The sequence below is a fragment of the Microcaecilia unicolor genome, chromosome 3 (assembly GCF_901765095.1).
Source record: "Microcaecilia unicolor chromosome 3, aMicUni1.1, whole genome shotgun sequence".
NCBI lineage: Eukaryota > Metazoa > Chordata > Amphibia > Gymnophiona > Siphonopidae > Microcaecilia > Microcaecilia unicolor.
The window spans coordinates 124,826,206-124,850,626 of NC_044033.1; the positions used below are offsets into that span (position 1 = coordinate 124,826,206).

Genomic DNA, 24,421 nt, shown 5'->3' on the forward strand with positions numbered 1-24,421 from the left:
AGGAGGGCGAGAGTAGTAACCCGACGCCTCCTCCACGGCCAACTAGGCGGGGAGTATGGGAGAAGAGATAGCCTCCATGGCATAGAGCCGCAACTGAGGCAGAGTCGTCAGGGGAGAGCCAGGTTTCAGTTAGGGCAAGCAGGTGAAGGGAATGAGAGATGAAGAGATCGTGGGTGAAGGGAAGTTTGTTGCAGACCGAGTGGGCATTCCACAGTGCACATGAGAAGGGGAGGGAAGAGGGGGGGAGGAGGGGAATAGATATGAGATTGGAGACATCCCGGAAACGTTTGCATGGATAGGATAGGACGAAGACAGGTGCGCTGAAAAATGGCCTGCACTGTTGTAGGCGCGTGTATTGGGCGCACACAGGTCCATTTTTCAGCGCGCTTGAAAAAAAGGCCTTTTTTTTGGCCGAAAACGGACGTGCAGAAAAATAAAAATTGGCACACATCTGTTATGGGCCTGAGACCTTACCGCCACCCATTGACTTAGCGGTAAGGTCTTATGCGTTAACTGGGCGGTAATTGTTAGCACACGTACAATGCTGATTACCACCCAGTTAGCGTCACGTGGTAGAAAATAAAAAATATTTTCGGATTTGCGTTTCGGATGTGCGTAAAATATGGAATTACCACCCGGGGCACGCGGTAGCCAGGCTGTAGTTCCAAATTGATGCATCTTAGTAAAAGGGCCCCCAAATGTATTGTGCTTTGCAATTTACTTTGATCTATGAATCAATTAATAGGGTCTAAATCAGGACTAGGCGGTTTCCATTTTTCACAGTTGACAAATATGAAAAAGAAAAAAAATACAGCATATTAGATTCATCTGATTTTGTGTTAATAATTGTTATGTATTTATTTAAATTCAGGGCTGGATTTATTAGACGGCCGTATAGTGTTAGCATCGTGTTATAAAATGTGCATGATTACTCTATGAAATTCAGCTGGTGGCAGTCAACATGTTTAAAGTGCTGACCCTCACTGGCTAAATTAGCCCCTTATATTCAATGTCGGCCCATGTCTGGGCACTGGCATTGAATATCCTGGGCTGTCTGAGCATGTGATGTCCACCAGGTATTATTTCATTTCATTTGAGTATTTATATACTGCTTAGACTTGAGTTGTTTACAGTTTCACATCCCTATTGGGTTCGCAGTCTAGGTAGTACATTGTGCTACTGATGTACCTGGGGCAATGGAGGGTTAGGTAACTTGCCCAGGGTCCCGTGAGTCTTGGACGATATTCAGCCTGGACCTGCACATGACACTTAAGTGGCTCCTGGTTAAATATTGGCCAGGACCAACTTAAGGGGATATCAGGTCCCCATCTCCCCCAAATTCAATCTTCCTCTGGACTCCCAGTAATGGAAGTCCCCCCAGCATGTCCTGACCCCCCTCCAGGCCTCTCCTCCTAGAAATAGAAGGCCCTCTCCAAAATGAACAGACCTCCTCCCAGGACTCCCATTAACATGTCCAGATCCTTATCCTAGCCTCTCCTTCCAACAATATAGCCCCCCCCCCTCCCAACAGGTCCCAACCCTCTTCCCCGACCCCGCCACATTCCATGAGACTGATCCCCTCCCTGCAAAGGGAGGTTTGATGGTAGGGGCACACAGTGTTCTTTAAAGGACAAGTAAAAGTAAAAATAAATGACATTTTAAAAGTACAGTGAAGAACACTTAAAAAAATTTTCTTAAGTAAAAAAGTTATTGCCTAATATTATACTTTTTGAGTATAAAGTAAAAGTATTCACAACTACAATGAATGCAACTATTAACGTTTTGACCCAACAACTTTATTGCTTTATGGTTCAATCCACTTTGCTTTTATTAAAACTAAATTTTTGAAAATGACTCTCACTTATGCGAATGTGCTTGTGAGTCATTAATCCATCAGAGCTAAAAAAGTTCAACTACAACAACAGAAAGTGGACTATTCAGTCTGATAAAAAGTTCCTTCAAAGGCCAGATTGCAGTATTACTGATGTCTTTCGACTGGGTCTGCAGGTTATGATCAAGGGAATCTCTGAAACAGTTGACTTCCATGTAGCAAAGAATACTTTGTCATCATTATTGTCATTATCATCTGCATTAGAAGTAGTGCTAATTCATCACTTGCATCTTCATCTTTATTATCATTGTCATACTGTCCAATTACAAGGAAGGCTTTCACGAAATTGGAATCCTTGTCTGCCATCAGATGAAAAATTGTTAGAACAACAAACTCGAGAACTGATGTGAGAGCATCAAATGGGTGGGGACCCTTCAGTCTTAAGGCCAGACAAGCAGACTTCTTCCTTAAAGACTCATAAATCCAGTGGACAGTTACCCCAATGTGAAATTTTGCATGGGATGGCTTGTAGTCTGTTGTGGTAGAGATATATGTCTGTTCACCAAGAATTGCCACCAGCTTCATCTCCACTTTAAAGTGACCCAACTCATCACTGTTCTGTTTGGCTGGAGGCCACTAACCAGTTCAAAAAACACAGGAAACTCTACCTTTCTTATAGGTCATATTCACTGAACAGCAAAATTTAAGATGAGATGAAACAACAAAACTGGGAACAGGATTTTGCTATTGCGAACCTTGTCACGCAAACAGTGGATCATTTGGTTTACTGAGGAATTGTCATTTACATCTCCTTTCCACTTTTACATTTTACTTTTAACTGCAAGCATCAGATGTAACTGAGTAAAAGTAGTAAAAATTGGTAAAATTATTACTTCAGTAAAAGTAAAAGTAGCAAATGCTATCCTGTACTTCTTTACAAGTAAAAGTAATAAAACTTTTACTTAAGTACAGTAACTAGTTACATTTACTTAGGGATTCTTTTACTAAGCCACAACAAAAAATGCCCTGTGGTAGTGTGGGCATGTGTTTTTGGCACACACCGAACCAGTTTTTACCATATCTGGGAAAAAGGGCTTTTTTCAATGGGCCAGGAAAAGGCCCATGATAAAATTGAAACCAGCGCACGCCTATTTACAGCCTCAGCCCTTAACACCACCCATTGATCTAGTGGTGAGGGCTCATGTGCTACACGCGTGATGACTGGTTGGCACACACCAACTGCCGATTAACACCGGAAATGCCGCACTCGGTAGTAAAGAAAAAAATAATTTATCCCGGCAGTATGGGTGCATGCCAAATCCAAAATTACTGCCAGAGGGTGCACTAACCTGGCAGTAATCTCATTTTGGCATGAGCTGCACACACGTAGAGCCTACCACGCTTTTGTAAAAGGACTCCTTAATTACTATACAACACTGGGCAGACCCCCAAGGGTGGCGATAGGGGGAGATGCTGGACCACATGGGGGAAGGCAGACAGTGATCCAACTCACTTCGGTTCTGTTTGGCTGTAGACCTGTAACCAATTCAACAAACACAGGCAACTCCACTGTTATATAAATGTAAGTATAAATTTGAAGGTGCTTTGACGTTAGCTTCAGAACTTCGTACAAGAACAGTGCTGGACAGACGTCTACAGTCTGTGCCCTGAGAATGGCAAGGACAAATCAAACTCGGGTATACATGTATCACATACCATGTAAAATGAGTTTATCTTGTTGGGCAGACTGGATGGACTGTACAGGTCTTTATCTGCCATCATTTATTATGTTACTATACGCTATATTCACTGAACAGCAAAATTACAGGTGAGATGATCCACTGTTTAAATGACAAGAGGCGCTAACATTTTTAGCGCGTGCACAAAATTAGCACGTGCTATGTAGGTGCCCATAGGAATATTGTGGGCGCCTACACAGCACACGCTAATGGTTAGCGCTCACTAAAAACGCTAATGCACCCCTAGCGCGGCTTAATAAACAGGGTCCAAGGTTTGCGGTTTCATTTGGTTTACTGAGGAATTGTCATTTACATCTCGCTTCTGCTTTTACTTTTTACTTTTAACTGCAAGCATTATATATAATTGAGTAAAGTAGTAAAAATTGGTGAAATTATTACTTCAGTAAAGGTAAAAGTAACAAATGTTATCATGTAGTTCTTTGCAAGTAAAAGTAACAACATTTTTGCTTAAGTGTACAGTAACTAATTACATTTACTTAGTTACTATACACATCTGCCGCTCCCCATATCAGAAACCCTCCTATTCCTCCAGCAGGTCACAAACCACAACCCCCAACTCTCTGGTAGCCTAGTAACATGAGATGGAAGTGCCCCCCTTCCAGTTCCCCCTTGTCTGACTTTGAGTTTCAAAATGGTGCCAATGGCCCTAGCAGTAGTCTTTTGGAGCTATGGCTATGTTTTATCCTGAGTTGAGTATATACTGTATCCTAGTTATGTGATCCCATTTCATATTGAAAAAGTCAACACATTTTTGCTAACAATTGTTGCAGAACTTGAACAGTTAAACAGTATTCTACTATTTTTGTTGTTGTTGCTGATTTTATAGTTGGAAACTAAAAATGTAACTAGTCTGACTGAAATTGAATTGCTGTGAAAGAAAGGAAAGGAAAACATAGAAAAGAAAATAAGATACCTTTTTTATTTGACTAAGTACGATTTTTTATTAGCTTTCAAAGGTAACTGTTCTTCACCAGATCCGAAATAAGCAAAAGTTGATAAATAACAGTATATATAAGTGAAACATCAAAGCATTTCAGTGAGAGTCTCACAGGATGAGGGGAGGGTGGGATGGGTTAGGTGAGACAGATAGAGCTGGGTGGAAGAGGGACAGGGAGATATGTGAAAGTAACAGAAATTGCTATGTATTTGAAGGGAAAAAGAAAGGCCGTTCTGGATATTTATGTTTCTTGTCTAAAAGCCAAGTACTTCTTACAGCAGCAGTGCTTAGTATGAGGCCTCAATTACTGCTTTGCCAATAGTTTTAGGCTGGCATACCAGCTGAATTGCATTTCTGTGAGTAGGAGGAAATTTATTCCACATGTTCAGTCATGAACTTCTCCATAGTGAATAAAAGCTGCACTAAATTTTAGAAAATTATGAAATCTAATTTTATGTTATCTGCCTTTACATACTGGATAGAATAGAATGGCCTACGGTACTTCTCCACTGATAGAGTGTGTTCATTGCTTCCACTCAAGATGCAGGAGGGAGACTAAATCCTGTCTATAGCCTGTTTAAGTGCATTCTTATATTGGATATTGAAAAAAAGAAGTAGAAATTCTAAATTGTATCAAAATGAACATTTAAAGGTAAAACTGATCTACACATTTTTATGAGTTTTACCATAACAGAATTAGATTTATTTAGCCTAATGGTTAGAGCAGCAGGTTGAGAACTAGAGAAGCCCAGTTCAAATCCCAGTACAGCATGTTGTGATCTTGAGCAAGTCACTTAGGGGCCCTTTTACTAAGCTGCATAAGCGTCTACATGCGCTCAGCATGCGCCAAAATGGAGTTATTACCCGACTATCATGTGACTCTTGCGGTAATTTCATTTTTGGTGCGTGTCTGATATGCACATCTGAAAAATATTTTTTATTTTCAGGCGCATGTAATGGATGTGTGCCAAGTGACATTTGGCGTGCATAGGTCATTACTGCCCGGTTACCGCATGAGTCTTTACCGCTAGGTCAATGGCTGGCAATAAGGTCTCAGGCACAAAATGGATGTGCTGCAATTTTAATTTTGCCGCACGTCCATTTTTGACAAAAATTTGAAAAAGGCCTTTGTTACAGGCGCGCTAAAAATGGATTGGCGCACATCCAAAACCCTCACCTACACTACTGCAAGCCATTTTTCAGCACGCCTTTGTAAAAGGACCCCTCTGGGCCCTGTTTACAAAGGCATGCTAGCGTTTTTAGTGCGCACTAACCATGTAGATGCCCATAATATTCCAATGGGCGTCTACACGGTTAGTGTGCGCTAATTTTTCTAAACAGGGCCCTTAACCCTTCATTACGTCAGGTACAAACTTAGGGACCCTTTTACGAAAATGCACTTGAATCTGGGCTTAGCCTGTGGTAATGTGGCATTATAGCAAGTGCTAAGCCCAAATTCAATGTGACATTATTCTTGACCATTTTTTTAAATTAGTTTCCGGTCATACACTAATTTTACCGGGAAAAAATACAGGAGCACTTACCACCTACTATTTAGGAGGGGCTAAGCGCTCCTGCTTTAACCCTACATTAACCTGTTAGCACACAGCAATCATAACGCGCTAGCTGTTAATGCTTCCTTGCCCACTCCCCGCCCATGCTACACCCCCTCAAAAATATTTTCAAAAAATACCTAACACATGAGTTAGTGCATGCTAACAAGCAAAATACCACAAAATGCTTTAACGTGGTTCATGGCAGCCTGTTTTTCATGCGTTACTACTGTATAAGGGCTTATTGCCTTTTAGTAAAAGTTTGTGAGCCCTCCAGGGACAGGGAATATCTAGTGTACATGAAAGTAACTTGCCTTGAGCTACTATTGAAAAATCTGAGCCAGTCTACAAATGAAGGAGTAGCCTAATGGTTAACGCAGTGGGCTGAGAACCAGGGGTACAGGGTTTACTTTCTGCTGTGGCTCCTTGTGACCCAGGTACAAAGGGACAGAGAAAGTACCTGTATGTAGTATGTAAATCGTTTTGGTTGTACCACAGAAAGGCAGTATATCAGAAATCTAATAAACTTTTAAAAGAACTATGAATTAATTTCTGAAATGTTACAGCTCCAGATGTTTTTATCACTGGAATAAACTAAACACAATAAATAAATACAATACAGTAGGACGCTGAATATCCAAACTACAATTATCCAGATGTCAAATTATCCAAAGTGATTCTGTTCGTTATTTTTTAAATTTTTTAGTCGCAATCTCTGTATTATAGTTATCACATTATGCCTGATTTACAGTAAAAAAAAAATGTATAACAACACAAATAGTTTGGTATTTTTTCCCATTTATTATTGAAAACAAAAAATAATGCTCAAAGTGTGTGCTGTTTTCAAAAAGGAATGTCCAATTATCCAGATTTTCCATTATCCGGAAATTCTTTCTCTGCAGAGGTTAGTCCAGATAACCGGTGTCCTACTGTATATTAATTTGTAAAATTCATTAGTGCACAAACGTCTCAATAATACAGTGGAGGGGCATTTTTGAAAGGATATCCAAGTCAAAATGTCACAGACGTCCATCTCACATGTATTTTCAAACAGAAAATATTTGAAGATTTTGTGTTTGAAAATACATGAGATGGATTCCATACGCTGGAAACGTCCAGCATGAACATCCGTTTTACAAACTGGGATGTTCACAATTTGATGAACAGGGAAAAACAAGGAATGGCAGCATTCTTTGAAAATAGCTAATCAGACATCCATGCAGAGCAGAGGGGCAACCTAGTGGCTAATGTAGTGGACAGTGAACTAAGGACCCCTTGTACTAAGCCGCGTAGGCGCCTACATGCGCCCAATGCGTGCCAAATTGAAGTTACCACCTGGCTACCGCGTTGGACCTTGCTGTAATTTCAATTTTGGCACACGTCCCAAAAACATTTTTTATATTCTGACGTGCGTAGGTCTTTACTGCCCAAATTATTTACCGCTATGTCTGTGGCTGGCGGTAAGGTCTCAGACCTAAAATGGGAGTGTGGCAATGTTCATTTTGCCGCACGTCCATTTTTGGCAAAAAAAATGCATTTTTTACAGGTGTGCTGAAAAATGATTCTGCACACGCCCAAAATCCGTGCCTACACTACCACAGGCCATTTTTCAGCATGCCTTTGTAAAAGAACTTCTAAATGATTCAGGTTCAAATTTCATTTTAACTCTTTTATTTTGTAATTGTGAGCCCTCCAGGAACAGCACTTATATAGCCTTTAGGCTTGCAGGGAGATTATATGTTTAGATACTGTAGATATATTTCTGTTTCTGGAGGGTTCACAATTACAAACAACAAAAAAGAGCTAAAGTGGGATTTGAACCTGGATCCCTTGGTTTACAGTCTCCTGCACTAACCACTAAGCTACTGCTCAGATTTGCTTCCTGTTTTATTAACAATGGCCCTAATGCTCTGTCCCTGAAAGTGAAACCAAAAGGAGATACCAGGTTCTATGACAATGGACAACTGCTCAATCAGGGCACCTTTTTGTACTATGGACATGCCTGAAACTGGTCTAAGTAAGGACATCCTTCATTTTAGACATGGATGTTTCTTCCCCTTCGGTATTCGCTCATGGACATCCAGATTTCAGGCCCTCCCTAATCCCACCCAAAACATGTCCACAACATACCCCCACGTTATGTGGACATACTGCAGTGTTGAATGTCCATTTTCTTTGTGCCTTTGAAAAATCGGTTCTTGAATATTTCAAGCACATTGATGTCCATTTTGGTCTTTTCAGACATCCGTATACTTTGAAAATAAGTGCCGTGGAGGGTCATTTTTTATATGACATCCAAGTCCAAGTGTACACGTTTTGTTTAAAACTTCTCATCCTCAACATAGCAATTTTTTGAACCAAACCTCTATTTTTTTGTTTTGAAAATTGTCGCCATGACATATTATAGTTTTATACCCTTCTCCAAAAGTTGGAATTGTTATATCTTCTTGGACATACATCCTTCTCATGCCTTTCCATTCAATAGCACTGTTACTCTCTAACTGTCAAGCAGTGCTCTCATCCACTCAGTGGTCAGATATCATTCTTATATGTCCCAAAGGCAACCTTCTCAAATCATGCCCCCTTTACAACTCATCCCTTGCCACTAATTATCAGGCATCAAACACTGTCATCCCACTCTGGCACTTTAATCCCTCTAGGTAGCATTTGTATTCCCATCCAGGGCAGGATTAACCTTTTTGTGGGCCTCAGGTAAACAAGAATGTTGGGCACCACATCATAACATAATTACATTTCAAAACTGCCACACACAAGGCCTGTTTCTGACTGCAGAGGAAAACCAACAGAGAGGAGGTTCTGCTTGCTAACTCCTCCTAGGACCTAGTGACTGGTGGAAAACAATAATGACGGGATGGGGAGAACAGACAGACCTCTGTGGGCAGTTGTGGCCCCGGCCCCCCTGTTCAGTGCTCTCTCCCACACACACATGCACATACTCTTTTCTTTCTGCCAACAGATGACTTACAAGGATAGATATCAGCCTTGGGAGCCATTAAACTAGCACATCTGAGAGGGCCCCAGGCACATGCCTAGTTTGCCTATGCCTTAATCCTGCCATATTTCCATCAACAAAAATAACATTATTTTTACACCATCAAAAGGAATATACAAATTTCTGTCTGCCAAAAGTTTTTATGACACAAAATATTGAAATGTTTGACTAGCTTAGTAATGCCATCAATGGCGGCAGGACACACCTTGCATTCTAGTTTTGATGTCTGATGGATTTGTAGATGCAAATAGAAAAGACACTAAAAATCAAGAATCTGTTCCCTGCTTTATTCATAAAGAGATCTCATAAACAAGAAAGGATAAACGTTTTACCTTAACAAGCTATTATGTCCTTGAAATGCTTTGATAATTCCATTAATTTGTTTTTCCTTTCAAAAATAAAATGAAAAAGTAATGAATGCCCATCTTCCATGATACACTGCAAATAATGACTTCACTGTGCACAGAACGAGGGAAGATATGTTTAAATGTCAGACAAAGAAGACAGAGCATTGGAGTGTGGTGATGCTAATTGTTTTTGTGTAATAATTGATATGAAAAAGGTTGAAATTTTGGAGCTTCAGGACTTTATTGAGCTGCCTGCTATGAAAAGAATTTGCAAAACTATGTTATATGATGGAGTTTCCTATATGATGGCTTCTGCCAGTCTTGTAACAGTGCTGTTCCTCTGCTGTGAAAATCATGCTACATAATGACAAGATCAGAGGGAATAAATTACTATCAGTACCCCAGGGAACAAAAAGTGCTCTGTCTAGAATAGAACAATGCATCAAGTTTGATAAATGAAAATCAGACGTAAAATAGAAGAAATGCAAGGGGGGAAAATATCAGAGCTGATACTCACCAGCAGCGTCAAGTGCCAACATTTAAATTAATGGATATATCCGTCATCGCTATACATAGGTCAGTGGTGCTGAATATACTTTTAGGAGGGAATTTAATAATTGGTGTCAAAAAACTTGAGTATTAACCCCTGGGTTCTATATAGCGTGCCTGGAGATCCGCGTCAAAATCGAAGCGTATTCTGTAACAATGTGAGTAACTTAATTGGCTTAACAAGCCAGTCAGCATTGATAATAATGAGCAATAATTGGCAATAATTAGAATTTATGTGCACAACTCACTAAATGCATTCTATAATGCAGTGCACCTAATTTCTAATGTGCGTAGTCAAAAAGGGGCATGATTATGGGTGGGGAAGTGGGCATTCAAACATTTACATGCATAGTTATAGAATATGGCCCAGGGCACCTAAGTCTATGTGCTGGGGTTTATGTCATGGTTTCATTGGTGTAAATGGAGGCATGTAGTTTTAGGCACTGGAATATCAACTAAGCATATTCTATATACCGCACCTAAATCTTTGTCCTGCTTATAGAATATGCTTAGACGAAAATGTTTTCCATGCAGATTTTTTAGGTGCCATATATAGAATCCCCCTCCCCCCACCCCCAAGTTCTATTCTAAAAAAGGGAACATGACCTTTCTAGAATAGCATTTGGAGTGGATCCCGTGCCTAATTTTTGGGTATTGTACTTATGCCTGCTAAAAGCAGGTGTAAATGCTGGCACCCAAAACAAATTCTATAAATCCGCATACAACCTTTTTTTAGAATGCCTCCGACATGCCCTTGGCCATTCCCCCTTCACAGATATGTGCAATTGAAGTTATGCACCATGCTTTATAGAACAGCATGTAGCGCAATGCATGCACACATTTTTTAAGACTGCCAATTAACATTGATTGGTTGTTAACATCTATTTATTGATGTTTCTGAGTCCATTAGCCAATATATTTGCGCGTGTATCTCTGATGTGTGCACAAAGTTGGGTGGAGAAATTTGGGCTTGATATATATAGAATCTGGTGGATTTTATGGTCCCCACTGCTACTGCTATCCATTGAGTTAAGGCCTTTCTAAATGGATAGCTTACATAAGTATTGCCATACTGGGAAAAACCAAAGGTCCATCAAGCCCAGCATCCTGTTTCCAACAGTGGCCAATCCAGGTCACAAATACCCGGCAAGATCCCAAAAATGTATAAAACATTTTATACTGCTTATCCCAGAAATAGTGGATTTTCCCTAAGTCCATTTAATAATGGTCTATGGACTTTTCCTTTAGGAAGCCATCCAAGCCTTTTTTAAACTCCGCTAAGCTAACCGCCTTTACCACATTCTCTGGCAACGAATTCCAGAGTTTAATTACGCGTTGAGTGAAAAAAGATTTTCTCTGATTCGTTTTAAATTTACTACATTGTATTTTCATCGTATGCCCCCTAGTCCTAGTATTTTTGGAAAGTGTGAACAGACACTTCACATCTACCCGTCCAACGCCACTCATTATTTTATAGACCTCTATCATATCTCCACTCAGCCGCCTTTTCTCCAAGCTGAAGAGCCCTAGCCGCTTTAGCCTTTCCTCATAGGAAAGTCGTCCAATCCCCTTTATTATTTTCGTCGCCCTTCTCTGCAACATTTCTAATTCCACTATATCTTTTTTGAGATGCGGAGACCAGAATTGAATACAATATTCGAGGTGCAGTGCACCGTCACACAATGGAACAATACAAAGGCATTATAACGTCCTCATTTTTGTTTTCCATCCTTTCCTAATAACACCTAACATTCTATTTGCTTTCTTAGCCGCAGCAGCACACTGAGCAGAAGGTTTCAACATATCATCAACGACGACACCTAGATCCCTTTCTTGGTTTGTGACTCCTAACATGGAACCTTGCATGACATAGCTATAATTTGGGTTCCTCTTTCCCACATGCATCACTTTGCACTTGCTCACATTAAACGTCATCTGCCATTTAGACGTCCAGTCTCGTAAGCTCCTCTTGTAATTTTTCACAATCCTTGCGCGATTTAACGACTTTGAATAACTTTGTGTCATCAGGTCAGATTCTCTATAAGGTGTCTAAAAATTCTGCACAGTAAACATTTCTGCCTAAGTGTACTCTATAAGCGGTGCCTAGGTTTAGGTGTGGTATAGAGAAAATGCTTAGTTGATATCTCAGCGCCTAAAACTACATGCCTCCATTTACACCAATGAAAATGTGGCGTAAATTCCTGCGTGTAGATTTACACTCACTGCGCTATGTTCTATAAATATGTATGTACATTTTGGAGTGCCCAAAAAACACCCATTTCCCCACCCATAGCCATGCCCCTTTTGAACTGCACGCATTAGAATTTAGGCACAATTTATTATAGTATATGCTTAGCAATTTGTGCATGTAAATTCTAATTATTACCAGTTAGTGCTTATTATTTCTTAAGTGCTGTTATCAATTCTGATTTACTGTAAAGCCAATTAAGTTACGTGCATATTCATAGAATATGTTAGATCTCTAGGTGCGATATATAGAATCCTACTACTACTATTTAGCATTTCTATAGCGCTACAAGGCGTACGCAGCGCTGCAGAACCAGGGCATAGTGACTGAAGATCTGGGTAGTTTTGTTGTTCCACTTTTCTTCCAATCCTTCTGTATACAGAGTCCCATTTTACATAGAATGTTGAGCAGGGAATTGAGATATCCAGGTTGTGACATCCACAATTCCTCTAGTAGTTTACAAATGGCTCTTCCAAATGCAAAGTATAATGACATGCAGGAACACACATGTATCTGGCAGCACGTCCAGCAAGAAGAGCAATTTTAAAAAGCCGCACGTGGAGGAAAAGAGCGTTTCTGTGCATAAAATAAGCCAGGAAATTAATGCATACTAAATAGCTGGTATAAATGTATGCATACGCTTTCTGTGGGATAATTATCAAAGGGAAAGCATACTTTCCCTTTGAAGACTGGCATAGTTTGTATGCATACTGGCCACACAAGTTAGGCAGCCTGTTATTCAGTTGAAAAGGAAAATCGCTTGTTCAGTCAATAAAGGCACTATCAATTTAAGAAGCCAAAGTTATGTGTTTAAAATATGAGAGTGGCTATGAGCATTCCAGGGCTGTCTGAAAAGTTATCTATGTTTCGATATTCAGCCATTAGGCAGACAACTTATCCATTCAAGAGGTGCTGCACGAATAGCAGGGTATAACTTTAAATGTTATGTGAGTTTTAAATTATGTCATCTGGTTGTATTCTAAAGCCTACTATCTCTTGTAAGCGTCTACAGGGATCTCTCTCACTCCGATAACTGTATCACAAATCCCTTATCACTGCATATAGTATACAAGAGGAAAAAGCCTCAACAGACTCCTAGATACAGCTATACAGGTTCAATTTATGGAGTTCTATCTGTCTCATCGGCAAAAATCTCTATTAGACTGATATTAAGTCTTTCTTGAGTTTGTATAAATAAGCACTTATCTATGTTTCAGACAGCTCCCATCTACGTCCTTTCTCTCCACGGCTGACTTGGCTAAGGTTCGGTATTTCGTCCTACCTCAGGGTCCGTGGGAATCTTGACTCTCTGACTTTCTATGCTGTCTGGTCTCCTTACCAAGCTGTGGCAAAGGGGGCCTGTGTGCCATCGGCGCATGTTTTATACATGTGCCAAGGCCACCCTTTTACCGCAGCTAGTAAAAGGGCCCGGTCTCACTTTCCTTCAGGAAATGGCTGGGTGGCAAGTAAAGCACTTGCCATGCGGCATTCGGGGAAGCCCTTACTGACACCCATTGAGGGTGGTAGTAAGGGCTCCCACACTAACCCGGCGGTAACTGGGCAGCGCGTGGCACTGCCCAATTACTGCCAGGTAGTATCCGTCGCTACAAATTTGTGTAGCGCTGGAAATGATGACGTGGGGGGGGGGGGAAGTACCGTCGGGCTGCTGCGTTACCCCGGGAATACTTCCTAAATAGTGAGTGATAAGTCCGCATTGGGCTTATCGCCGCTAAGTAAGGAGCCCTATATACAGCAACATACCTCATGCAGATGGCATAGCTGCATGCAATACTTCTAAAAATATCTGCCCTGGATCACCAATACTCTCACCAGAACTATTATAAAATTAATCAAATTTATTCTAACTCACATCTATTTCCTCTTTAACAATGATATCTATCTACAAATCATGGGCACTATGATGGGCACCAGGATGGCATCCCAATATGCAAACCTCATGGCAGAACTGGAAGACACATTTTTGAATATATATCAGACTAAACCTCTAAAATACAGCTGGTATATTGATGATGTTTTCATGATTTGGACTGAGGGAGAAGAGACTGTAAAACAGTTTCACAGTTTTTTCAATACATACCATCCTACAATCAAATTCAAAATTGACTACTCCACAGAAAAAGTTAACTTTTTGGACATCATATTTCCATCCACAATGACTATATATAACATCTATATATAAGAAACCTACAGACAGGTGCAGTTACCTCCACATCTCCATAAGTACATAAGTATTGCCATACTGGGAAAGACCAAAGGTCCATCAAGCCCACCATCCTGTTTCCAACAGTGGCCAATCCAGGTCACAAATACCCAAGATCCCAAAAAGTACAAACATTTTATACTGCTTATCCCAGAAATAGTGATTTCCCCAAGTCCATTTAATAACGGTCTATGGACTTTTCCTTTAGGAAGCCGTCCAAACCTTTTTGAAACTCTGCTAAGCAAACCACCTTTACCACATTCTCTGGCAACGAATTGCAGAGTTTAATTACATGTTGAGTGAAGAAACATTTTCTCCGATTCGTTTTAAATGTATTACATTATATTTTCATCGCATGCCCCCTAGTCCTAGTATTTTTGTAAAGTGTAAACAGACGCTTCACATCTACCCGTTCAACTCCACTCATTGTTTTATAGACCTCTATCATATCTCCCCTCAGCCGCCTTTTCTCCAAGCTGAAGAGCCCTAGCCGCTTTAGCCTTTTCTCATAGGGAAGTCGTCCAATCTCCTTTATCATTTTCAACGCCCTTCCCTGCACCTTTTCTAATTCCACTATATCTTTTTTGAGATGCAGCAGCCAGAATTGAACACAATATTTGAGGTGTAGTCGCACCATGGAGCGATACAAAGGCATTAGAACATGCTCATTTTTGTTTTCCATTCCTTTCCTAATAATACTTAACATTCTATTTGCAGCACACTGAGCAGAAGGTTTCAATGTATCATCAACGACGACACCTAGATCCCTTTCTTGGTCTGTGACTCCTAACGTGGAACCTTACATGACGTAGGTATAATTCAGGTTCCTGTTTCCCACATGCATCACTTTGCACTTGCTCACATTAAAGGTCATCTGCCATTTAGACTCCCAGTCTCGTAAGGTCCTTTTGTAATTTTTCACAATCCTCCCGCGATTTAACGACTTTGAATAACTTTTTGTCATCAGCAAATTTAATTACCTCACTAGTTACTCCCATCTCTAGGTCATTTATAAATATGTTAAAAAGCAGCGGGCCCAGCACAGACGCCTGGGGAAACCCCACTAACTACCCTTCTTCATCGAGAATACTGACCATTAATCCTACTCTCTGTTTTCTATCATTTAACCAGTTTTTAATCCACAATAGGACACTACCTCCTATCCCATGACTCTCCAATTTCCCCTAGAGTCTTTTATGAGGTACTTTGTCAAACGTCTTCTGGAAATCCAGATACACAATATCAACCGGCTCACTTTTATCCACATGTTTGTTTACCCCTTCAAAGAAATGTAGCTTCCACCCTTCACATACAAAAAAGTCCATTATACACAGCCAAGCTACAAGATACCATTGTATCTGCTCTGACCCAAGAGACAGAGATAAACACCCTCAAAATCCTGACTGAATCCTTTAAACAAAAGCTACAATCCTAAATAATCTCCAAGAATATTGCTTCTTCCCTTAAAATACCCAGGGTAAACCTATTGTAGTACAAGGAAAAGAAAGCGACAGAGAAAACCCCTTATAGTGACATACAACCCAGAGCTAGGAAATTGAGAAGAATTATAAAGATCTACAGCCACTGTTCCAGGGGGATGAACTACTGAAAGAGATATTCCCATCCCCACCAGTGCTGTCCTTCGACAGCCACCCAACTTAAAACACAAACTAGTGCAAAGCAAGCTCCCAATAGAAACGAAAAAAAAGAGAGTAGCACACATCTTTGCAATATATCTAGCTGCAAACTGTGCCAACATATTTCACAGGATTCCACAGTCATTCACATGGGGAACATATTCAGCATAAGGGAATCCTTCATATGCTCATCTTGAAATGTGGTATATATCATTCAATATAAAAAGTGTGAAGAAGGGTGCTATATTGGAGAAACATGCCAGATGCTAAAGATGAGATGTAATCAACATAGACATCATACGAAAAATGCCAATGCCAAAACAGGATGTCACCTCTGTGGGACAGCACTTTGCAAAACCAAAACACTGTCATTGATTTTAAGGTGAGAATACTAAAAAAAAACTTTAAGACAATCCAGGAACATAAGACCTTTGAAGTCAAAATGATGAAATATTTTGACACCCATTTCAGGCCGGCTGCAGGGGAATGCTGGAACATTTATGCGCTGCAGGAATCAGCGCCGTCTTTTTCCGGGTGCTCGGGGAATCACCGAGGTGGGAGACCGCTTGCCTGAGGCTGGGGATGGTTGGGCACGTTCTTGGCCACTTTGGCAAAAGGGGAAGAGGAAGGGGGTGGGGAGTTACCTGCAGCCGCCTGAGAAACCATGTATTCTTAATTTTTTTTTGTATTATTAGTTTGCATTTCTATGAAGAAAGAGTGGATGCCTTTCGAATGATGGAGGTGGTTCGTCGGTGTGCGTTTGTTTCGTTAGTTTGGCGACCAGTCTCCAGCGATTCCTAGGCAGGGAAGGAGTACTCCTCCCCCTTCCTTGGTAGCTGTTTGCTGCTGGCTGGGTCGCGGGTAATCCTTCCAGCTGGGCCACAGCTTGTCCTGTTCGCCCACGTCCCAGATGGTGACGGGCACGTTGTTTTCCAGCTCCTCTGACTCCATGTCAAGCGATCCCAAATATAGTCTGTGCTATAGGCCCTCTGGCACTCTTCAGTACTGGCATTAGGCATTTATAAATTCCCCCCCCCCCCCCCCCCCCCCCCCCCCGGTCTATTTTTTGCACATACCCACAGCAGGAATATTCTTCTCTCGTTCCAGCGGTGGTTCTGTGCTCTCCGTGCTGCACAGATAATGAGCCATTCTGCTGGGGAATGCTCCTCCCTTATTGTCACGTAGTTTCCTCTGATTGGTCCGTCTTACGTTGCCTAGTGTTGCCTGGGAACAGTGTTGTGATGGTCCTTTGTGTTTCAGAATGTTGAGGGTGTTTTTTCTGATTGGTCCGTCATGCGAGGGCGGGGGCAGAGAGACATGGTCAGTGTTGTGGATTCACCACCATGAATCCATGAACCCTTCAGGGAGTGACTGAGTGACTTCAGAACGTTGTCTTCAGAACGTTGCGGGTGAGTTTTATTATAGTAGATATATATATAGATATAGATATAGATATACTGGTATTTGTCAACATTTGCTTATTTCTGATCGGAAGAAGAAGAGTTACCTTCAAAAGCTGATCAAAAAAATGTATTGTTAGTCCAATAAAAAAGGTATCATCTTATTTTCTTTTCTATGTTTAGTTTTATTTCTATTTATTACCTGATGAAATATGAAATAGAATTGTTATGAGGAGGGGAGAAGAGAAGTAAGGGTGTCATTTCAGGCTGAAATGCATTTCCGTATCTAACAAATGGAAAGTTACTTAAAGATTTTCTTCCTATTATGTATCCATTTTCTGCAAATAGTTGATCTTCATCCTTCTGTTCAACCTTATGGCCTATATTTATAGACATGAATTTTCAAAAATTAAGACATATTTATTGGAGGTAAAAATAGTTCATTTACTTGAGTCAGCTATATCTGCATAAGTAGATTTTTAGCTGCTGGAAAATACATGCATAATAAAATGGCATCCCAGTGGGGAAGAAAGGCATGAGAGGAAATGGTAGGGGAGAATTTCAGAAGCATGTTTGAAAAGTATGTTTGTATATTTAGATTGAAATTTTCAGAAGGTTATCCATGAGTATACAGTTGCTAATGCTCAGGAAAAAAGCTGGCAAAAAATTAGTAGCCTGGCCAGACAGACTCTCAGCAGAGCAGTGGGACCAGTGGCGTAGCCAGACAGCCAATTTTGGGTGGGCCTGAGCACAAAGTGGGTGGGCACAAAATTTTCTCTCTCCCCCCTCTCCCCAAAATTGGTTGTCTGGCTACCCACTGCCCCAAACCCCCCCCCCCCCCAAGCCACCGCTGCAGGTTTCTCCGGCACCACCTACCGGCACCCAATGGGCCTTCTTTCCCCTCCCTCCGTCGGGCAGCACCAGCCTAACTGTACAACAAAGCTGCACGGCACCGGGTCCATCAGCATGCTGCCGCTAGCTCCTACCTTGTCATTTTTTGGCAGAGGTGTTAGTTCTGCTGCTAAATCTGCAGCGGATCCACGCAGTGCCAGGGCTGTCTCTCTGTACGCTGCTGCTGTTGCGACTGCTTCCTCTGCGCTAGCACCGCCTCACCTCCGATACTCTTTCTGAAGAAGCAGGGCTAGCGCAGAGGAAGCAGTCGCAGCAGCAGCGTACAGAGAGATAGCCCTGGCACCGTGTGGATCCGCTGCAGATTTAGCAGCAGAACTAACACCTCTGCCGAAAGATGACAAGGTAGGAGCTAGCGGCAGCATGCTGACGGACCCGGTGCCTTGCAGCTTTGTTGTACAGTTAGGCTGGCACGCGCTGCTTGATGGAGGGAGGGGAAAGAAGGCCCATTGGGTGCTCCGTTGCTGGGTGGGCCTGAGCCCAAATTGGGTGGGCCCAGGCCCACCCGTGGCTACGCCCTTGAGTGGGACATCCTAGGGGGCACTGCAGTGGACTTCACATAAAAGGTACTAGGTACACATCTCACCATTACCTCCTTATTTGTATGGTGAGCCCTTCAAAATCCATGAAAAACCTACTGTGCCCAATATATACCACTACAATAGAACTTATGGCTATAGGTGTCACTTATTTGTGGGTACAGTAGGTTTTGGGGGGGCTGACACTTTCTACCACAAATGTAATAGAGTGGATTATGGGGGGGTCACCTTCTCTTCAGTGAACTGCACCCAACCCTAGGCTATTCCAGGAACCTGCTTGCTGCTCTAATAGGACTGACCATAAGATCTGAAGCTGTCATAGAGTCTGGTATGTACTGTTTCATTTATATCTTTGCAGGGTGGAAAGGGGTCAGTGACAACTGAATGAATAAGGGGGTGTCATTCCTTTATTCCTTCAGTGGTCGCCTGGTCATGTAGGGCACTTTTTTGTGGCTTATTCGTTAATAAAACAGGTTTAGATCAAAACATCCAACTTATAACCCTGAATGTTTTTTGTTTTGTTCCATTATGGCAGAAAAATGTTCAAGTGTTAGGAAAGCCCAGATCCCACACTTATGGTTCTGACATGCCCCTTATGATTTTGAATGCACTTCTAAAGGACTTCATTGAAGAAGTCTAAAAATTGGTTTTGAAAATAACAATTTGGATGTTTTTGTGAGAAAAACATCCAAATGCAGATTTATGCCACTTTTTGGACATTTTTCTCTTTTGAAAATGAGTCCCATATATAGTGGACCAAATTCTTTATATGGTGCCAAAAAAATGAGTGCTGAGCGCTATTCTACAAATGGTGCTCCAAGTTGGACACCATTTATAGAATAGCACCTAGTGCTATGCCTAACTTTTAGTTGCGAGGATTTGCACCAACTAAAACCTGGTGTAAATCCCCACACCTAAATTAAGCATGGATCAGGCGTATTCTGCAAATTCTTGGAACACCCATGACCCATCCTTGCCCCTCCCATGACCATGGCTCTTTTTCAGATCCACACTAAAGAATTTACGCACACATCTTTATAGAATAGCACCTAGCAAGATGTGTGCTTAAATTCTAATTGATGCCAATTAGTGCCGATAATTGATTACTAGTAGCCAATTATTTGTGCTCATTGGTTTGTTACTCAATGGAATTGTGCATGCACATCGGATGTGTGCCCAACTTTGTACACACAATTTTGTACGCCATATATAGATTTTGGGGAAGTATGTGTTTTCAATGGGGTGTACAAAAAGGCAGATCTTCCACTTACATGGCTAACTTACAGAATACTGTAAGTTTTGCAGATGTCTGCTGATATAGACGCTCACACTTATACCAGGTCTATGACTAGCATAAGGGCTCACACAAATGATAAATGAATGTATATCTAGATACACTAGCATACTATCAAAGAACGTAGGCACCTATTTTCCTACCATGCACCTTCTGGATGCCTAATTTTAAGCATCCTGTTATAAAATTGTCCCTTTACTGTTTTCTTTTAGACAATTGGCTTACTGTTTCTAAAACTCTCTTCAACTACAGTTTCACAGCTAAATCCACAAGCCTTGTTAAAACTATTTGGGGTTCAAACAAAGTAAAGAAGTAATCACTTCATCTCCTGTAAAAACTGATCTAGTGCACAAACTTATATATAATTCATGTTGGACTAGATTTGGCGCTGAGTGTTATTCTATAAAGGATTCACATCTTTATGGAATAGCACTAATCCTTAGGTTCTATATAGCTCACCTATAGATCTGTGCTGAAATCCAAGCGCATTATATAACAACGCATGTAACTTATTTGGCTTAAGCTAATTAGCATTGATAACAGCACTTAAGCAATAATGTGCACTAATTGTCCATAATTAGAATTTACACCCACAACTCGCTAAGCGTATTCTATAATGCAGTGCGCCTAACTTCTAACATGCGCAGACAAAAAGGGGCATGCTTATGGGCGGGGAAATTGGCATCTTGTGGGTATTCCGAAATTTACATATAGTTATTGAATATGGCCGTCTGTGCCTAAATCTATGGTGCCAGAATTTACAACACATTTTCATTGGTGTAAATGGACGCACGTAGTTTTAGGTACTGGGATATCGACTAAGCGTATTCTATATACCACGTCTAAATCTAGAAGCCGCTTATAGAATAGGCTTCGTTGGAAATGTTTTCTGCATGGATATTGTATGGCCCTAAGCACATAAACGATGCCTCACTTTAGGTGCCAGCAATTATGCCTGCTGAAAGCAGGTGTAACTGCCGGAGCTTAATTTAAGCGCCAATCGAGTCTATTCTGTAACAATGCATGCAAATTCTGGAAACACCCCCTGAAACACCCCTATCCACGCCCCCTTAAAATTATATGCTATAGGAGTTCTGCACACAGCATTATAGAATACGATGTGCCCTTAACTCCCAATTAACACCAATTAAAGACAATAATTGTTAGGCAATTATTAGCGCTGATTGGCTCATTAATTAAGTTGTGTGTGCAAATTAGCTGATTTGAATACGCAGCTTTAGTTGTTATGTATAGAATCCATGGGATAATAGGTTTCTGTCTAATCAGTGTATCTACATTAGTGCGTGCTGATTAATGCAGGATTAGCATATGAGCCCTTATTGCCACAAGCTTATATTCAATGCATCATTACATTTCATTGATTTGTATAAATATTTTGTAAACACTGTTTTTGGTAATCAAATATAGTTTGCATTCATAAATTACAAATACTTATTTTTAAATTACAGGCTTTCCCTTGCATTTCTACTGGAATTTATGGTGAGTAAAACTTTTTGTGAATATTAATTTTTGTAAACATAACATCTCTAGGAGCAAGTGGTTTTATGCTTTAATTATTTTTTGTCCTTTTTCCTTAATAGAGTACTAAATGTCTCATGCATCCCGGACATTTACATTTATATTAGCCTGTTTAATGGATTTGATTAGTCATGCATGGTATCATATGAAAGACATTTGGGTTAAATTTTCAAAGACTTAGGAGGTTTTTCCCAAGTCCATCATAGTAATCTTTCCCAATTTGGAGTCCTTTTACTAAACTGCGCTAAAAAGTGGCCAGCACTGTCCCTAGCGTAGGTCTTTCCTCTGCGCTAAAGCCACTGTTAGGGGCCCTTTTACTATGCCGCGTAGGCACCTACGTGCATTGATTTTGAGTTACCGCCCAGCTACCACGCGGCCCTTGAGATAATTTCATTTTTGAACATGCGTCTGCTACACTTGCCAGAAAATATTTTTATTTTCTGGCATGCAAACGGTAATCGGCATTTTATGCTTGTAGATCATTACCGCCTGAGACCTTACCACCAGGTCAATGGCTGACGCTAAGGTCTCAGACCCAAAATGGACATGTGGCAATTTTAATTTTGCTGGATGTCCATTTTCAGCAAAAATTTAAAAAAAGGCATTTTTTTACAGGTGTGCTTAAAAATGATACTGCACAAGCCCAAAACACACGTCTACACTACAGCAGGCCAATTTTCAGCGCGCCTTTGTAAAAGGGACCCTTAGTGTGGTGGTAAATTGGCATCATTTTCCATTATTCCCAATTTCCCTATTAGCGCGAGGCCATTAGCACATGAGCACTTACATATATGCTAATCACACACCCCTTGGTGCTAAAAAAATAAATTCAAAGTGTGCACTGATTACAAAACTACTGTGGTGGTGAAAGGGAATGGGACTTATATACCGCCTTTCTGAGGTTTTTGCAACTACATTCAAAGTGATTTACATATATTCAGGTACTTATTTTGTACCAGGGGCAATGGAGGGTTAAGTGACTCGCCCAGTCACGAGAAGCTGCAGTGGGAATCAAACTCAGTTCCCCAGGATCAAAGTCCACTGTACTAACCACTAGGCTACTCCTCCACTAGCAACATTCAGCAATGTGGCCATGCAGGCTTCTGTTTCTGTGAGTCTGATGTCCTGCATGTACGTGCAGGACGTCAGACTCACAGAAACAGAAGCCTGCGCAGCCGTGTTGCTGATCTGCAAGGGCAGGCTTCTACATGGAATGTTGCTTGTGGAATAGCAACATTCCATGTAGAATCTCAAATAGGGAAAGGGAAATGGGACTTGAAATATCACCTTTCTGAAGTTTTTTGCAACTACATTCAAAGCGGTTTACATATATTCAGGTACTTATTTTGTACCAGGGGCAATGGAGGGTTAAGTGACTTGCCCAGAGTCACAAGGAGCTGCAGTGGGAATCAAACCCAGTTCCCCAGGATCAGAATCCACTGCACTAACCACTAGGCTACTCCCAGTGCTTTTTAACTTGTGGTAAGCACATGTTAGTGCTTACCATAGCTTAATATAAGGGTCTCTTTGTGTCTTAGATAAAGTACTTTAGTACTTTAGGGGTCCTTTTACTAAGCTGCAGTAAACTGATAATTTGAATGTTACGTAACTGTTAGAAGATCTATTTTGTTGTTAATAGTTGTACTAGAGACAGACTAGGATTGGATCTTGAGACTTTATTTTGGGAATCGTGAAAATTTGATATTGGGAAATTACAGATATTTCCTGATGTGTGTGTAGACAGACAAGTGAAAAGAAAACAGTTTATGTGTATGTACCAAGAGGTTTTAGCTCTTGATGCTGGCTGCTTCTTACATTTTCCTTGCAAATGTTTAATTAAGTTCATGAATATATATTCTATGATCCGAAACAATTGAAAGCTTTCCTAGAAAATAAATGCCCAGTTTTGTCTCCGTCAGGAGGGGCAGTGGGGAATGTATAAGCTAAGCAATGGATGTGTTTGCTGAAATCTATGAGTTGTGTCTACATTCAGATTTTTTTTAATATTAAGTTGTTATTGATCTGCCTCTTTTTTTTCCCTAATGGATCCTGCCACCTAGATTGAGGGCTAATAGGAAGATGTACACTTTATATTGTTTCTCCTTGAATTGATGTTTATTTTTTCTTTTTAATAGTACTTCTTTACAAATGCCTGTGCCTAATTTTATGTGTGGAGCCCCATATTCTATAATTACACATGTAACTCAAAACCACATCCCTGATCCACCCTGAAATGCCTATGACCCTCCCATTTCTGCATCCCCTTTTTTTGGGCCAGACATGCCTAAATTTATGCACGTAGGTTCTAATTAAATCTAATTAGTGCTAATAATTGCTTGTTAAGCCAATTGGCACTAATTGGCTCGTTATGTAATTATATTACACGCGCAAATTCAGCAAGCAACCCAAATTTGCATGCACAATTTTTTATAGAATTTGGGGGTTGAATTATAGGTTATTGTATTGGGGTTTGTGATATTTTTTTGGCATTGGTGTGTTTTGTGTGGTTCTGATTTTTACAGGGATAAGTGGAAGTGTGGGTGTGGTTGTGTATGTTTGTTTATTTAGGTTGTGGTGTGTAATAGTGTGTTTGGGAGATGGATGGAAGGTTGTTGGCTTGGAGGATAAAGATAGTATGTATATT

General features: G+C 40.7%; 1 protein-coding gene across 1 annotated transcript in view; it reads left to right on the forward strand.

Moving 5' to 3' along the window:
- Nucleotides 1-24,421, forward strand: part of MACROD2 (mono-ADP ribosylhydrolase 2) — a 2,039,061-nt gene that overhangs the window by 1,331,316 nt on the left and 683,324 nt on the right. The window contains exon 7 of the mRNA XM_030194677.1: nt 21,708-21,738. Coding sequence (XP_030050537.1) covers nt 21,708-21,738 — 31 coding nt within the window. The remainder of the gene's footprint in view (nt 1-21,707; nt 21,739-24,421) is intronic.